General features: G+C 37.6%; 1 protein-coding gene across 5 annotated transcripts in view; it reads right to left on the bottom strand.

The window, feature by feature from the left end:
* The window catches only part of CLIC5 (chloride intracellular channel 5), an 88,012-nt gene that overhangs the window by 53,419 nt on the left and 16,243 nt on the right, over window positions 1-18,350 (bottom strand). For 2 of the 5 annotated variants that reach the window (XM_081943261.1, XM_081943258.1), the window contains exon 1: window positions 2,655-2,949. The exons of the other annotated variants lie outside the window; for them this stretch is intronic. Coding sequence is in view for 1 of the 2 variants with exons in the window: in XM_081943258.1 (XP_081799384.1) it covers window positions 2,655-2,717 (63 nt within the window). In the remaining variant the exon portion in view is untranslated. Of the gene's footprint in view, window positions 1-2,654; window positions 2,950-18,350 lie in introns of those variants that run through there. 5 annotated transcript variants of the gene reach the window in all.

Genomic DNA, 18,350 nt, shown 5'->3' with positions numbered 1-18,350 from the left:
AATAATAATAATAATAATAATAATAGTGTGCACATATATTATGAAAATATGTTACAACGTCCTAGGCCCCTGGGTGGGGCCCGACTAGTAATCAATGCCAAATCCGGCGAAACAACTGGCCGCTGTGATACAATTGTATAATAATAATAATAATAATAATAATAATAATAATAATAATAATGATGATGATGATGATGATGATGATGATGATGATGATGATGATGATGATGATGATGTGTGCCACATACAGCATGTCATCTACTATTTAAACAGCCAATATTGTTCAAATCTGGCCAGGTATTATTATTCCCAAATCTGCTATCATTACATGTACTGTATGTTTGCAGACATAAGCTGGGCAACAATAATATCCAAGTACTCTTGAATAATTAGGATGTGCCACTGATCTAGATCAACCTTACCATATGTTCACTACATTTGTTGTATAATTTAAAAAGTCAGGACGTCCTAACGTTTAATTCAGAATTTTGGATTACATGCCATGACTCACCATGACATATATACAGCTGCTATATTTCACTATGGACCTCAGGTCAAATATCGTATCTCCTAATCCTGGCATTGCCGGTCAAGCTGGGATAGCATTCAATCGGTTATTCATGTGCTATAGTGCTCCTTGCTGATCCCTCCACATATTTAGAGAGGCAAAGACAGATGATCCCAGTGACATTTACTGTTCTGGAATGACTCTTGTAATCTGTAAAGTTACAAACATCTCCTTGTGACATTGACTACAGCTTTACTGCCATCGTTGTGCTATGACATCCTAAACAGCCTGAAGTGAAGATGTACCTTATGCAATAGTGTCAAGCAAGCAGATGCATTCATGTCAAAATAAAACTCATGGCAGCCAATAACAGTTGTTGCAGGAAGATGGAAAATTGGTGAAAGCTCTGAAGCACCCAGCAACTGGTCAAACTTATTTACATAATAAGTTATGATGAAGACTATCAGTTTGAGTCCTTGTGAAAAAAAACCCCACAGAGAAACTCACTAAAGTCATCATAGTGGCTATCCACTATACGGTTTTAGAAGAACCTCTTTTTGCACTGTGTCTACATCTTGGTTTCAAAGAATCAGAGCAAAGACACCCTCAATCACACCTTTCTTACAATAAAAGAATACTGGAATGAATTGAAATGATGCCACTAAAATAGGATAAGCCACTCTCTACAGAGTGATACCTGTAGAATATTTGGCAATAGTTGGCTATTCAACTGACTAAATTTAGCTACCCTAAGATGACCCATTAACTAGGCAAGGAAAACAGAACATCACTTTCAGCCAATATGCTCTAAGATTACCATTGTTTGAGCAAGATATTTTGTTGACTGATTTATTCTAGCTACAGGTAAACATTTAGAACATCAGAGTGACATACCAATGCCAGCAATAAAACCAAGACAAAATTTTATCCAATTCCACAATCAAGCTGCTACTTACTTAAGGCCTACCTAGTTTTTCTTTAAAGAGAGTAGGAGGGTTTCACATCAGCAGAAGAGAGGGGCAGAAGGATCTTGCCTGGCCTCTTGATCAATAGCTCCAAAGTCCTAAATGCTGTCATGGAAAATTCTGGGAATAGTGGCAATGAGAATTTTGATCTTATGTGGCAATACAGTTCTCCAAGGAGCACAGCATCTGCACCATGCCTGAAATGGGTTCTGCAATGGTAAATGGTTCTGCAATCTGAGTTGGGAGTGTTTGCATTGTTTTTGTAGGTTCCAAAGTAATTTAGATTCCATTTTTATTTCACTAGTTTTTGCTCATGCATGATTGGAAATGATACTATACATTTTGCACTCCTTTCTTATATTCTGAATGAGCTCATTTTTGCCCTTATCTGCATTTTCTCCCTTCCTCTTCCATGCTTGGAGGGCAGCCTAACATATTCTATTCTTATTGCTTTTAATTGTTGTTACTATTTCTAATTGAAGATGGTTAAAATGCCATGAAGTCTACCCTTCCAGCACGGTTCCCTATTGTCCTTGTTAGTTATGGCTATTGAGAGATAAAAGTTTACAATGTCTGAAAGACCATAGGTTTTTTCTCTCTCCCTCTCCCCCCCCTCTCTCATGCACACACCACATGGTTATCCTTCTCTGACAGCTGGCATTTTTAATTACCCAGTGACTGCAAACATAGGTGATAATGGCTTGCACATGTAAATAAGCAATCGGAAATATACTACTAAAAATATTTCACTTTGTGTCATTTGGCATTTTTATATGAGTGGGTAGTTCGCATAATGAACCGCTACTAGTCACATTTTGAATAAAATCAGATTATATACATGCAAGTATGAGCCTGTTCCAGGTGGCACATTGTTTTCTGTGCTAACAGATGTTTGACTGCACACATAAAGGTTTCCCTAACATCCTGCATGCTACTAAGGCTGCTTGGGTGCCTCAGGCTCTGTTTTCCTTCCTCAAAGTAAATTCAGAGAGGAAACCACTGTGGCTGGCTTGGCATTCGAGAGAGGAGATGGCACTGGAGCAACTTTTAAAAGACTAAAGCCATCAGCAGGAGGAAAAGCAAACAAGAGCAGGGAGGGAAAAGGGAGAAATTTTGTACTAAAAGACAATGGCACTCTGGACACTGAATGTCTGCAGCTGACTAAAGAAAGTCTCACCTACCTTAACAAAGAGTTCGATTTCAGGATCTTTTCCTTCTCCATTGGCAGGAGATGAGTCGCTCATTTCTGATCGCCCCAGGCAAGGAGCTGTTCTCCTTGCTCTGTAAAGGGTCCAGGGCCAGCACGGCTACACCTTTTACCCACCGCACTTGGAAGGCTTCCTGCTCCTTCTCCACACAATCCCTTTGCTCCTGCTGCTGCTTTTGAAACTTCCACTAACTCAGATAATAATTTTCCTATTTATGAAACTGTAAACAAAATAAACCAGAAAGGACAAGAAAGGCAAAGCAGGAACAGCTTACATTGGTGTTCGGAGCAACAAGTGCTACGGTACTCTGTTTTGTGTTTCTGAGTGCTCATCTGTCAGAGCTCTGGCTCATGCTGCCAGCCCAAAATAGCCAAGTGCAAGAGAGGAGGGTGGGGTTAATGCACAGCCCGTGGTACCTCAGAACAAACCATTTCTTTTAATCCCATTCTGTCAAAATAGTTCTTTCTTGCACTCCCCTTTTTGCATGCAGTACTTTTAAAAAACAGTATGAGAGCCTTCCTCAAGTCTTCATTTACTCCCCAAACACATTTAGTTGAGGTAAACACAGCTTGATTGCTCTGATCGTTGCAAACACAGAACATTTTCTTGGCACAGAAAGCAAAAAGCCAAAGGCCTCACTCACCAAAGGGTGCTAATTGAATCCTGATATCAAAGAGAACTTTTGTAAAATCCAAATATCCAATTGGGCAGTAGAGAATGGAAGACAATGTGACTGGGCAAACGGAAGGCAAGCAATCACACTCTGTATTCACAACAATCAGAGATGAGAGATAAGGCACCCTCATGTGGCCACACCTCCACAGCATATTATCTGCCCAAATTCTTGCTGCATTCATGTTTGTGATCTAGTATCAATTCTGGGTGATTCCTTTAGTTTAATTGCTGCAATGCTCCTGGTATTGGAAGGTGCTAGACATCTTTGCTCCATCCCTTCTTTTTTACCTATTGGTTGCCATTGAGGGATTCCTTTTGCCTGTTGAGCATTAAGTTAGTAAGGTGAAGAAACTGTTGGGAGGCTACAGGCCTGAGTAAATTGGGCGAGTTTGAGTAAAAGATACATGAAAAGAGTTTGTATTACTGTTCTTCCATATATACACTACTTTTCCTCCAGCTTCTCAATCAGAAGAAAATGGAACATAATGCTTGCTTCCAAATAGAGCCCAGACTATGTTCTCTACGAGTATCCTCATTGTAACTTTATTCATACGGTAGCAGGCCAACAACCTGCCTCCAGTGAAGGAATGTGAAATGATAAGTCTTTAGAAAAGGTTCCACACATACAAGCTGTGCTGTCTCTGCAAGTAACTGCAAGACTGCAAGTAACAACTCTGGAAATGTAAATCAATTCTCCCAGCTTTAATTGTAGACTTTTTCACATTTCAGTATGTGGTATTTTGATTTACAAATGTTAAACTTCACAAAAACATTAGGATCAGGATTGGTACACAAAATGAGGAATCCCTCTCAGGCTTCATATCCTCCCAGTACCCTGTGGCATGCTCTCCTCAGCTAATCTTCACCTTCAGGAGTAATGCAATACTTCTCTACTGGCAGTGCTGAAATAAGAGTCCATGGCCAGTCCAGCTGTAGATGGAACCAGCATTTCCTTCATCTGAAGCAGCAAAGACAGAGTGCAGCAACCTAATAGAACTTTTTGATTTATCCTTCAAAACTGTCTTGGAAGACGCTCCTCCTTCAAAGTGGCATTCAGGTGAGGCAAAGAAATCTAGAGCCAGTAAGTGATGGAGGAGCAATGATTACCTGCTTCTGATTGCTCAATACCACACTTAGTCAATAAAGCTCTATCATTTGGAGATCTTGGGGAGAAGCACAACTATTGTTAGAGAATATGTAAGTAGCTGGGTTTTTTTTTTATGGGGGACATTCTAAGCTTTTGCCTTTCCTGTCTAAATGTACTCTTCAAAACAGTTTTTAAAATAGGATATTTGGATGCCTATGCATTTAATGCACAATTTTCAAACTGTGGATCAGAATCCCAAGGGATCACAAGCAACTTAAAAACAAAACAAAAAAGATTGATCAGGCTAGCACAGGGAAGGCAGTAGTGCTGTCCAAAACAAATTTTAATTCCTTTTGCCTGTGCAAGCCTGCATGGGACAGTTGCCTCATAGTGAATAATCGCAGTGTGCAAAGTTTGAGAACATCTATGACATCTAGAATATTAATGATTAAAAGGAGATAGCATATACAGTATAGGTTTAATGAAATCATTCATTTTACTGATGAGGATGTCAACACTTCCTGTTCATTGCCATGTAGTGGTCAACCAAATTTCTGTAGCTCAAATTGAGTCATTCTACTACCCTGACTTCCCATGGGACAAAGCATGGAAATGGCAGGAGTGCCTGTGAGTGTAAGGTTGACTCCCCAATGCAGAGTCACTTAAGGAGTCTGCATTGGTGAGGCAGTAACAAGTGAATGAGGCAAATCTAATGACTGAGTTGTGAGACAAATTTCCAAGCTTTATTTCTCCCTTTTAGTGGTTTACAGTAGGGTTACCAAATGTAGTTTGCAATAATTCAGAGTTGGAGTTTCTCACTGCAAAAGTAATTAAGTTTAGAGTTAAATGATTTGTTTGGGGTTTTATTTTTAAAAGTGGGACTGCATTTGTTTTTTAAAAACCTCATCTTTTTGTTGTGCCCTCCTTTCTTAAAACAGATTAAAGACCACTCACAATTAATTAATGGTATAATTAATATTTGAAGCAGATAGGAATGATTATTTATTGTAATATGACATTGAAAATAAAGATCCCAGATTGAATGCCATACAATTATGACTATATCTAAAATGGCATAGTAAAAAAATGTAAACATAACTATTAGGATGATTGCAAATCATTATTAGTAAACAAAAAAAAAGCATGTCTCAGTATTTTTAAGCAACTCCAAAATTTGTCGGAGAAGACTTCAATCCTGTTAATCCTGAAGAAGTTGGCCAAGACCCTTGGGCTGCAAGTACATACCTTTATACCTGGATATCAGATCCATGACCTTCCTATGAGGTGCCAAATTCACCCTTCAGTAAAGTGGTCATTCTGCCAGTTCTTAAAGTAATATTGATATTTCCCTTCTTCAAAAAACCATCCCTATATTCAATAGTATTAGACAATGTTTTTTTTAATGTCAGTTACTCTTTTTAGGGAAGGTTGTTCAGAATGTAGTTAAAGCTTTAGGGAGCCTAGGAAGAAACTGATTATGTAGACCTTTTCAGTTGGGTTTCATATTGCTTAAGTACTAATATTTAATCTAAGACCCAGGGACTCACATGAAATTTATGGGATGTCATATTTAGGGGAAAAAACTGATCAAGCTAGCACTGGCAAGGCTGTAGTGCTGTCCAAAATGCAGGATTATGTTGACACTTTTCATTCAAGTTTCAAACTGAGTTAAAATAGACAACACTGACCAGCTTATGGATATCTAGCCAGATCAAAATGGGCCAGAGCAGTGATGGTGAACCTTTTTTGGCACTGAATGCTCAAACTGGAATGTGTGTGCGTGGAGCACTGGAAACCCAAAGACCAGTTGGCCGGTCCTCATGCGTGGGCTGGCCACCTGATTGTCAGCATTCCAAATATCATGCAGAATTAAATCAGAGTCCAAGGTAGAGCTATTCTTAAAGTTCCAGTTTAATAAGACAGACATGTTGGCACAAACTGTGGAATCCCAAATCTAAAAGCTTCCTGGGATTCCACCCAGTTGAAAGTTCATGATCTTATCCCCACACCTATAAATCCATCACATCCATCTTCACCCACGCTGGCATTTCCACCCATCTAGTTCCGGTCAGATGCAGAGGTGCGGAGACAAAAGAAGACCTTGGGCTTCTAGAAAGGAATGACAACAACACATTCCACAATTCTACTCCTTTCTATTCCCCCTCCCAATTACTACACTAATGAAACAGCATAGAAAAATAATGGAGTGTGTGGCAGGCCAAATATCCTAAAAGGAATATAACTGCAGGCCTGACACTGGTCTTTGGATTTATGGCACATAGATGGGTGCTGGCCAACTGGTCTTCATGCACATTGGAGCACTGGAAACCCAAAGAGCAGCTGGCAATGGTGCACATGCCCACAGAGCGGACTCTGTGTGCCACCTCTGGCACCTGTGCCACAGGTTTGCCATCATGGGGCTAGAGCATCCAGTCTGATCTTTCTTAATCTTTCAGTGTCTTTCAGCAACCTCAGTCATGGTTTCCTTCTGGATTGATTCCATGGTCTGGGAGTGGCTTGGCACGTATTGTGATAGTTCTTCTTCCTGCAGGCTCAATTGCAATCAATGGTGGCAGGACAGGAGAGATCTAGCCCTAGATTCTGGTTTGCAGGGTCTTACAAGGCTCCATACTTTCTCCACTCCCATTTAACATCTACATTAACTGCTGGGTGACATCATCTATCAGCATGGGATTAAGTATCATCTCAACTATATATATTTTTTCCCTAGTGAAATAAGTGATCCTGCCAAGGGTCTTTCTCAATCTTTAGAGATTACAAATGTTTATGTGGACAACAGGCAGTGAAGTCTCCTGAATGGGAAGACTTTTCAACTTTTGGTCTGGACAGAACTGGCACACAATAACCTCTTGGATTTATGGTTCCTGATAAACAGCAAATGGCAGCCATGGCAAGAAAAGCCTTTGCACAAATACTTGTAAATTAATAATAACCCTGGTGGCACAGTGGTTGGAACCCCGTATTGCAGGCTAACTCTGCCCACAATCTGGAGCTCAATCCTGATGGGGCTCAAGGTTGACTCAGCCTTCCATCCTTCAGATATTGGTAAAATGAGGACCCAGATTATTGGAGAAAATATTCTGACTGTATAAAGCACTCAGAGAGGGCTGTAAAGCATTGTGTGGCAGTATATAAGTGCTAAGTGCAAGTGCAATTGCTAAATTGATTGTGCCCATTACTGGAGCAGAAGAGTCTTTTCACAGTCATTTATGCCTTTGCTTATCTCCCAACTGAACTGTTACAATGTATTGTACATGGTACTGTCATTGAACACCAACCAGAAGCTTAACTGAACCACACAATGTGGTGACATGGATCACTAAGAATATATCTTGGTACACCAATGTAATATCCTTGTTTTATGAATTGTACTCAGTAAGCTTCTGAGTATAATTCAGGCTGCTGAATTCCATCTGTACACTCCTCCTCCATCCCAGCGCCAGGCTATTTGTAGAACTGCCTTTTTCCAATTCTTTCTGACTATTCCACAAAATCCAAAAAGTTGAGCATGGTCTGGGACCTCTCTATAAAACAATGTCATCTCATGAGGCTCAGGAGACAAACCTTCTCTATTGTAGCATTTGCCATCTGGAACAACATAACCCCTGAAAATTGGTGGCCCCACCTGTTGGCTATCTACAAGTCTTTAAAGATCTGATTTTTCTCTTAGGTAATGGGCCAGAGTGGTGGATAAGCAATCTGTAGTGGGTAGAAACTGAATGACTGTGGGCTTGCCTCAGTTACATAATTCTTTTGTTGTGATTTGTTTTCTGTATTAGTGCTGATAAGATTTTCAACCTTTGTTAGCCACACAGAGATACAATTTACAAGTTGGGCTTTATAAATTAAAATATAAATTGATCCAAAAAATAAACAAGACTTTATTAAGACTTTCCATAATGAACCAATCATGTGTATACAGTATGTAGGGAGAGTGCATCAAGAACTAATGGAATTCTCATAAGAAAAGCCAGCTAGGCACAACAATCTCAAAGTATTGTTCGGGTCTCTTGAGGATAGGACAAATTTCAAGAATGAGAAAACAGTCTCTATTCTCTTCATCTTGTGCATATTTCTTTTAAAAAATTGTACTGGATATCACTATTCTGATTTGCTTATTCTTTGCATGTTCCATTCTCTCATATTACAGCAACTTTTTTTTACTTTTATCCAAAGCAACTGTAGGCAGTGAAGAGAATAACTTAGCTACCCTGTTTTCCCCAAAATAAGACCTCCCCGGATAATAAGCCCAATTGGGTTTTTGAGCGCATGCGCTAAAATAAGCCCTCCCCTGAAAATAAGCCCTCCCCCAAAATATTGCAACACAGCTGCAGCCATTAGGTGACCACGTTCGACGCCTTCTGCACCTCAAAAATAATAAGACCTCCCTAAAAATAAGGCCAAGTGCTTATTTCGGGGTTCAAAAGAAAATAAGACCCCGTCTTATTTTCAGGGAAACACGGTAGATTTGCAATTACTTCATTTGATTAAGATGTTTATTCAACAGCATACTACAACTTTAATTTGGAATCCATCACTTCTCCAAAAAGAATGAAGTTTTTGTAAGAATTCAATAATAACCTAAAAGCACATGACTGATTGATGATGGCACACCAAATAAGAATAACATGTTTGGAAAGTGCTATCTAGGACTTTTATTCAGGATTGTACCAGTAATACCACCTCTGCTTTATTCTGTTGTTCCTTGCTAAACAAGATATAAATATCCAGTTTATTTTAATCTCATCAAACACAAAATCAATTCTTTACTCTGAATGACTTTTTAGGATCTGCACAGGTCAAAATGCTTATAGGGCTCTAAATTTTTTCTGGAAGCAGATTCTTAATTAAACAATAAGAAAAAATAAGAAAATATTTTAGAATGCTAAGATTCAGCAGTTATCTAAGCTCAGTAATTAAATATCTGCTGTTTTTGAGTTCCTCCCTAAGAACTCAAGAACTTTAACCTGAGCAGTTTTGCATATCCCTGCAAAGTGAAAGTATTACTCCCTATCTCAACCCAAACACTTATCCCCTGCTTTTCAGAGAACATCCAGTACCTTGATATGAAGCAAACATTTTATTTTGTATGACTGCAGGAAGATTATTTAAAAGATTTAACTAAGTCATTACAAAGGAACCATTTAATTTGTATCATGTTGAAAGAATGCTGTTTATAGCATAATTTACAAATATCAACAGAATTCATTTTCAAGTAACTACATCTAAAATGGCAGCTACTTAATCTAGATTTAACAATGATGTGTTAATTTTAGAGGATTTAGTGCCACTTGAAGAAACATTAATCTTTGTTCCAATGCTGTTCATGTCCAAATGTAAGATCATTTGGATCTGGCTTGTACACATCTAGATGCTAAAAGGATTTGCAAATCTGACTACATTAGAATCACAATGTGACATCTTCTATAAAATTCAGAAATATGAGTTACGGTCATTGATAGACCATCAATTGAGCATGTCAAACTTTCAAGAGCTTCATATTTTACTTTTCCTTATCAAATTTCAACTTGTCTATTCATTTAATTGCTTCTGTTTTTTTATTGGTGCCAATTCCTGACTTGTTTCTACAACACTAAATTGTAAAAATATCAGCAAAACAGTGTCTGCCACATTATGGTAATCGATGTTACTTTAGTCAACACATTACTTTCAATGTGGTTAGGAAACAAATAGTGCATTATCAAGTTACTGTAAGAAATAACTTCATTTAGATAGCCAGGGTGTTGCCTATCAATCCAGAACTACATAGGTTTAAAATTACACACCACAAATGAATATTAGGGCTTCCTTTTGCAAGAGTTTCATTATAGTTTCTTCTCTAAGGAGTAGACAACTGAATATGATCACACCAACCCATTAATAATAAAACAGCAGCAGCTCTGGAAGTGGAGTTGTAACATTTTGTGCAAGAAAGCTTTATTGTATCGTATCTTTAAGGCTCTCTCACATTTCTTGGGCCTAAACTATGGCTTGCTTCAGAGCAAAGATTAATTCTTAAACAGATGAGCATGAAGTCACATATGTAATTGTCTAATAAATTCATTTTAATAGCAACTTCCTTTGTAACAAGAATGCATCTTTCTGGGAGTTCTAAACAGAGGAGATCCAGCAGATTTCACGCTTTGCAAAACTACTGGGCAAAAGGGGGGAAAAGCAAACAGTGATGAATATTACGTCTGTAACAGTGTAATGCCTTTTTCAGCCTCCCTTATTCTTTGAGCAATATACAGTGACACAGCTCAGAGCAACAGAGAATTTGTGAAGATTGGCCTATCCAGAGCTGTCATATCCTGAGACTGCATTCAATTTATGGTGGGAATGAAATCAGAGGCACTAGTGGAAAGGGCTACAAAACCTGGAAGATGGATCTGAAGAGCTTATTCTCATAATCTTTCTGTGAGATTCTCTACATTTTAAAATGGCAACAGCAAACCTCAAAATTAAGTCATTATGTTTTAAGAAATAGCCAAAACCTTGTAAGATCGTTAACATTAAAATGTCACCATTTCGCGTGAATTGTTTTCTATGTAACTTTATTGGATTTAAAAACAAATACAGGAATAAAATATAAAGCAAGAAGGAAAAGAACTGAAAAAAGGGATGGAAAGGATAAAAGTACAAGAAAATTTTAAAAAATGACTTGCAACTTTGTTTCAGATATAGGCAAAAATATATCAATTTGTTACTCTTATTTTTATATCCCATATATGACATTAAATAGAAAAATTGACAAGATCATATTGAAGGATGCAGTTAATCAGATTCCCTGTAAAACATTGTAAATAAAGCACCCTACTGTCATGAATGTGAAAGTTGCCTCCATTCTGTACTATGTATACATGTGAGGTGGGGAGGGTGATCTCTGCTTCCATCTTCTGGATGATGGACACTGGTTCACTGATCATGTGCACATCATGACAAAGAAGCCACAGGAATGTTATCGATGTATTTAGAAAATAAAATGTCCATTTTAGAATCAGTAACAGATTCTACCGCAGGAAAAAAAAACCAATCATCTAATGCGTGACTTTTTTTGCTGCTGTTTATCATAACAGCTCGCAGAGAGCACTGTTTTATTGTTTTAAAAGATTGGTCTCTAAAAATAAAGAAATTCAAAGGAGTGGGATATCTAACCACAAACCTTTTTGTACAGTTTGGCCAATTTCTCAGTAAATGGTTTATCTGTAACAGGGCTGACCATGTAGCAGACAGGAGCTCATAAGAGAAGAAGGGACATGGGAGGGAGGGAAGAAGGAACGAAGAAAGGATGTTCAATCTTGTAAGCTTCAAATTTTGGGGTCAGATCTTAGGGTCAGAGAAGAATTCATTGCTTGGTGCCAAGTTAGGATTACCATGTATTATTCTTTTTAAAAATACTACCATAACTCTAGAATGGTGTATGTTTTAATGAAGAGATTGTGCCATGATAGCAAGATGGCACACAGACCTGGAAAGAGAAGGAAGAAAGTTGGAGGGAGTGGTTGGGAACAAGGCTGTGCTACCCTCTTTAATAATAGACAAGTAATTACCAACATTTTAGATCTTCTTAAATCCCTGGCTGAATGGGCATTCGAAGTTTAAAAACCAGTTTGTCTATGAAATGCCAAGTGTATTGTAACTCTATGCCAACTCCTCTGATTCCTTTTGAAAGGTGTACAAATATGTAGTAGAGCTGCAGTTGCATTAAAAGAAAGGAAAATATGAAAATTCTTATGGCTTTCAGGAAATAGGTGGTGAAAACCAGGATCCCAAGATCTGGGTTCTGGCTCACTGAGGCCAAACTCAGAAGGGAACGAAGCCACAGCTAGAAATATCTACTTCTTGTTATATAATATTAAATAACACAAACCTTGGAGTTGTAACTAGAAGTAAATTCCTTTCAACAAATCCAGGAGGAGATGATGAAGCCCTGAACAAACTAGATAAATAGAAAGATCATTGTCTTTCTGATCCTCCTAACTGGAAATGGGTCTGAATCACACAGAAAAACCCTAAAGCATTTTGTCATCACATGGGGTACTTCAATTAAATACGAAAGATAATCAATTAATTCCAAAGTACTATTGAAACTTAATTGTACATAAAGTTCATCCATAGGTATTTTCTATTTTCTACTTATTAAATTACATTGTATCTTATCCTATAACTATTATATTTTACCCTACTCTTATTTTAAATTGTTTGTATAGGATTTTATTGGTGATGTTTGAACCTTGTGCTTTGATATGGCATATAGGCTAATCAATAAAGCTATAATCTAATCTACTTGACAATTTAACTTGTTGAATTTTAACATGCCACATTAAACCTAGCATGGCTCTTAAAAGGAAAAATGTTGTGTACTCTGCTTTGAAGGAAATGGGTCTAAATGGGTTTGTGGATAAGGGGAGGCTATAGTGGAAGAGGTAAGACCAAACACTGAATTGGCTTCGAAAATAAACTGAAGAATTTTATTAAAAATAAGATAACTTATGAGTCCATTAAAAATAAATAGGAAGAAGCTTGCTCAAAGTAAAGGTTGTGATTCTCCATAGGATTCATGTTAATGCCGAGAACGTTGGTAGTTCAAGTTGGTGTAATGTTAAACAATCTGAAGCAATAAACTTGAAATACTGTATTTCAGTAAGAATAGAGGTGATAAACCAATAAAATGTCCAAGCAAACTTAAAACATGAAAGGGGGAGGCTCTGCCAGCAGACAGGGGGGACGAGGCAGCAATGAAACGTAGGTCACAGAAATGAATTGAAACTACATTGAAATTGTTGATATAATGAAATGGTTAGAAGTGATACAAAGTAAATGATTGAAGATGCTAAAGAATTTGAAGTAAATTTTTACTGCTAATATGTATGTAATAATGATATTTTGATATATACAAAAATAAGAGAGAGATACGAGATCCCGGGGGAGCACCACCTGACTTCAGGATAATCAGCCGGTCTGGGGCCCCCACCCACCTGGCGCACAAACGAAAGGTGACAAACACACGGGAGCCAACATCGTCCAGCAGCAGCTGCAGCCCATTTTCCCCTTGGTCAGTGCACTCTGGTGTTGCATAGCCTGTCAGGCCTGTAGTTATGTTCTTTTTAGGATCTTTGGCCTGCCACACTTTCTTATAATTTTCTATGCTGTTTCAATAGTGTAGTAGTTGGGAGGGGGGAATAGAAAGGAGTAGGATTGTAGAATGTATTGTTGACATTCTTTTTTTTTTGAAGCTTCTTTTTTTTTATTAAAAGTTTTGTACAAACAAATTTTCCCCCTTTTCACCCCCCCTCCACACAATATAAATCTCATACAAATGCTATACCCCCCAACCCCCCCGCAAAAATTCACATTCAAATATTATACCAAACACTTTACCCCCTCCCCTCCCCCATCTTAAAATAGATTACTCATGACCCCTCTCCTCCCAACAAACACTATATAAATTACTCTTAAATTAATAATAACACATTGATCATTTTCTAAGCTAATTTAACATCTATAACTCTTAATATAAATTTCTCCTAGCCTAACAATGTTTCATTAGTCCCAACTTCTAATTTATTCATACATATATATTGCCCCACCCTCCACCCTAACCCTCCCCCACCTCCCACACAAACCCACCCCCCTGACTTCCGCTGTATACCACTCTAACAATTCCAAACATCCCATATACTATTTACTCTGATCATCTATCGGTCTAAACATTCTTACCTAAAGGCTACATAATAACTCCTAGTCTGGTATTTATTCTGTATATAATCAATCCATTTTGCCCATTCCTGTGTGTAATCCTCCTGTTTCTGAGCTTTTAAGAAAGCTGAAATTTTTGCCATTTCAGCGAACCCCGCCACCTTCTGAATCCATTGATCAATTGTCGGCAAAAAATCTTTTTTCCAATGTTGCGCAATCAACAACCTAGCTGCTGTAACCATATACAAGGCCAATTTTGTTTCCCCTTTGGTAAAACCCTTAACTATACCCAATAAAAACATTTGTGGAGTGAATTGTATTCTTTTCTTAAATACATTCTGCATAACCCACCATATTTTTATCCAAAAAGCTTTAACCTTGTTACAAGTCCACCATACATGAAAAAAGGTAGCATCTAGACACCCGCATCTCCAACATTTTGGTTGAACATTTGGGTACATGCATGATAATTTTTTAGGATCTAAATACCATCTGTAAAACATTTTATAGAAATTCTCCCTTAAATTCTGTGACTGTGTAAATTTAACATTCTGAACCCATATTTTTTCCCACGTTTCCAACATAACCACTTCACCAAAATTCTGAGCCCATTTAATCATACAATCCTTAACCAATTCACTTTCTGAGTCTCTTTCTAACAGTACATTATATATTCTTTTAACTTGTTTTGGACCAGTCTCTTTTATCTGCTTAATCAGTTCCACTTCTTTATCCATAAAGCCGACCCTGCGATCTTCTTCCCATCTCTTCTGAAGCTGTATGTAATGTAACCAATTTAAAGTAATTCCTTCTTCCAACAGCTGTTCCAAAGTTTTTAACTTCCATTCGCCCCCATCAGCAATAAGCACATCTTTATATAAACAACCCCCGAGTGACTTAATATTCATAATCCCCATGGTGTCTGCAAGATCCAACCAAAGCGGTATTTTATAATCCCAATTGGGCCGGTGCTTCTTCCATATTCTCATCAAGGCACTACGGAGAACATGGTTGTTGAACACTTTATCCACCCTGTCTTCATAAAAAAGATATACATGCCATCCCAGAACAAGATCATGGCCTTCTATATTGAGCAATTCCATTTTTGTTTTCCCGAACCAATCTGCTACATGCGTTAATACCGCAGCTTCATAATACAATCGAAGGTTTGGGAGTCTGAGGCCGCCTCTTTCACGTGTATCTTGCATAATCTTCATCTTTACTCTCGGTTTTTTCTCCTTCCAAACAAATTTATTTAATGTTGTTTGCCAATTTAACAAGGTTTTATCTGACTTAAGCACCGGAATCATCTGGAATAGAAAGATAAATCTAGGTAGAATCTTCATTTTAATTGCTGAGATCCTTCCAAGCAAAGACAATTGTAACTTTTTCCACGCTTCAAGATCTTTCTGTATCTTTTGCCACAACACTTCATAGTTATTTGAGAAAAGTTTTGTGTTTGATTCTGAAATTTGTATTCCTAAATATTTAACTTTAGAAACTATTTCAAAACCTGCTAAACTTACAAGTCTCTTTCTTTGAGTCTCTGTCATGTTTTTAACCATCATTTTCGTTTTGTTTTGATTTAGTCTAAACCCAGACACCATGCCAAATTCTATTATGATATTTTTCATCTGGATTATTGATTTCAAAGGATGTGAAAGGGTAACAACCAGATCATCGGCGAATGCTCTAGTTCTGTATTCCTTTTGCCTGATAGCTATGCCATCTAAGGATTTTGAGTCCCGAATTGCGTTCAACAAGACTTCCAAAGTTAAAATAAATAACAATGGGGATAATGGGCAACCTTGTCTTGTGCCTTTTTGTATCTCGAAAGTTGTTGACAAATTTCCATTAATAATAAGTTGTGCATTTTGTTGCTGATAAATTGCTCCAATCGCCTGCCGCAATCGTGGTCCCATATCCATCTTTTCCAAAGTCTTGGTTAGAAAATTCCAATTCACTCGATCGAAGGCCTTCTCTGCATCCAAGAAAACCAGCACTGCAGAGATCTGCTTATTCTTATCAAAATAGTCAATTAAATCTATGAGTTGCCTTACATTCTCCTTCATATGTCTGCCTTCAATAAATCCTGCTTGATCATGATGAATAATCTCTTGAATAACCGGCATCAATCTGTTGGCTAGTACCTTAGCAAATATTTTATAATCTGTGTTCAGAAGAGATATCGGCCTGTAATCCTCTGGTTTCTTAGGGCCCTCTTTATCTTTAGGTATCAATGAGATAAAAGCCGCTTTCCATGAGGGAGGTATTTTACCTCCTTGTTGTATATTACAAAATAGTTGTGTAAGATATTCAATCATTTCCAGTTGTAAAGTTTTATAATACATTGCAGTCAAACCATCAGTCCCTGGAGCCTTAGCTAATTTAAGTTGATTTATAACTAAAGTGATCTCATCAGCGGTTATAAGACGTTCCAAATTTGCCTTTTGAAGCACAGAAATTTTTGCAACCCTTTTTCCTTCCAAAAAATCATCTATTAACTTGTTCTGTATATTATCCTGTACATATAGCTTAGTATAATAGTCCACAAATGATTTTTTAATCAACTCTTGTTGATATACCATCTTCCCTCGAAACTCAATTTTATCAATAATTTATGAATAATCATTCATATTCCTTCTCAAAGTATATGCTAACCATCTACCAGGTTTATTAGCGTTGGCAAAGGTGTTATGTTTAGCAAATTGCAAATTGGTTGCTGTTTGTTCTGCGATAAGCATCTGAAATTGATCTTTCAACAGCTTTAGCGCCATCTGGAGCGCCTGGTCATTCGGGTTTATTATAAGCAGCTGTTCTTTGCGTTTTATTTCATCTTCCAATTCCATTCTCCTTTTCTGTCTAATTTGTTTGTGTTTAAAGTTCATATGTATCAGGACCCCACGCATATAAGCTTTACTTGCATCCCAAACTATTTTAATGGGAGTGCCCTTATTCATATTAAAACTGAAAAATTCCTTCATGTGTTTTTTAAGTTCATCAACATTTTTTTCATATCTAAATAAATTTTCATTTACTCTCCAAGACCTTCTTGGCCTCATCCCTAATTCAATTTGTAACCACACCGGACTATGATCGCTAAGTGTCCTGGCGAAAATCTTGGATTTCTTGGTTTTAGGAAGTAGATCCGGTGTTAACAAAAAGAAATCAATCCTTGAAAAGGATTTATGTCTATCTGAATAGAAAGAAAACTCTATCTCATTTAGATGTTGCGTCCTCCAAACATCTTTTAATTTCAAATCGTCTTGTAAATCAAAAAAAGCCTTTTGTAATTTGGTAGTGAATTTCGTCTTTGTACTCTTGTCTATCTTTGGAGAAATCACTCCATTCCAATCTCCCATTATTAGAATACTCTTAAAGTTCCAGTCTAAAATTTTTAAATGGAGCATCTTATAAAAACTTTCTTGGCATTGGTTAGGAGCATATATTCCTAGCACCAAAATGGAACCGAAGTCTGTATCAAATTGAATTGCTATATATCTACCAGCGTCATCTGCCTCTATAACTTTAGTTGAAAATCTTTTATTTATATATATCACCACACCATTTTTCTTTACCAAATCAGAGGCAGCATAAAATGTTCCCAGTTTTGAATTCACTAAGTACTTCTGGTCTTGCAGCCTAATATGAGTCTCTTGAAGGCAAACAACATCATTATTAAATTGCTTCAAATAATAAAATATTTTTTTCCTTTTTTGTGGGGAGTTCATTCCATTCACGTTCCAAGATAATAGCTTAAGCATCTTTAGATCTGGTCTGGAGCGCTGAAAGCATTTGCTGAATATCTCCCTCCACAAGACCAATCTTCGGCCCTGCTCCTCCCATGGCTCCGGTTTGCTTCTTAGCTTCTTTCTTAGCACATTGTGTTTGAGGGTCGACGCGCTTGTGAGATTCTAACATTTGTCTAGTCGTGGATCTGGTAATACGTTGTTCGACAGGTTTAAATATCGGCATTTCAGTGAGAGACTTAGAAGGTCCTTCTTCCAAGAAGGAACACAACAGAGATCCAGAGGGGTCGACTCCAGCTACAGCACCCTGCCCCTCCTTCTCTTTTTGTGTCTGCATTCTTTGCTCTTCTGTCTCTTTCTCAAACATCCTCTGCTCTAAGACATCCAAATCTACTGGTGTTGGTGTAGATGTACGTGGGGGGGTTGCATTTTTCTTGA

This window comes from Natrix helvetica, assembly GCF_964273705.1.
Source record: "Natrix helvetica genome assembly, chromosome: 2".
Classification (NCBI taxonomy): domain Eukaryota; kingdom Metazoa; phylum Chordata; class Lepidosauria; order Squamata; family Natricidae; genus Natrix; species Natrix helvetica.
The sequence above is the reverse complement of the archived record's forward strand: the minus strand, read 5'-3'. Positions and strand labels throughout refer to the sequence as shown.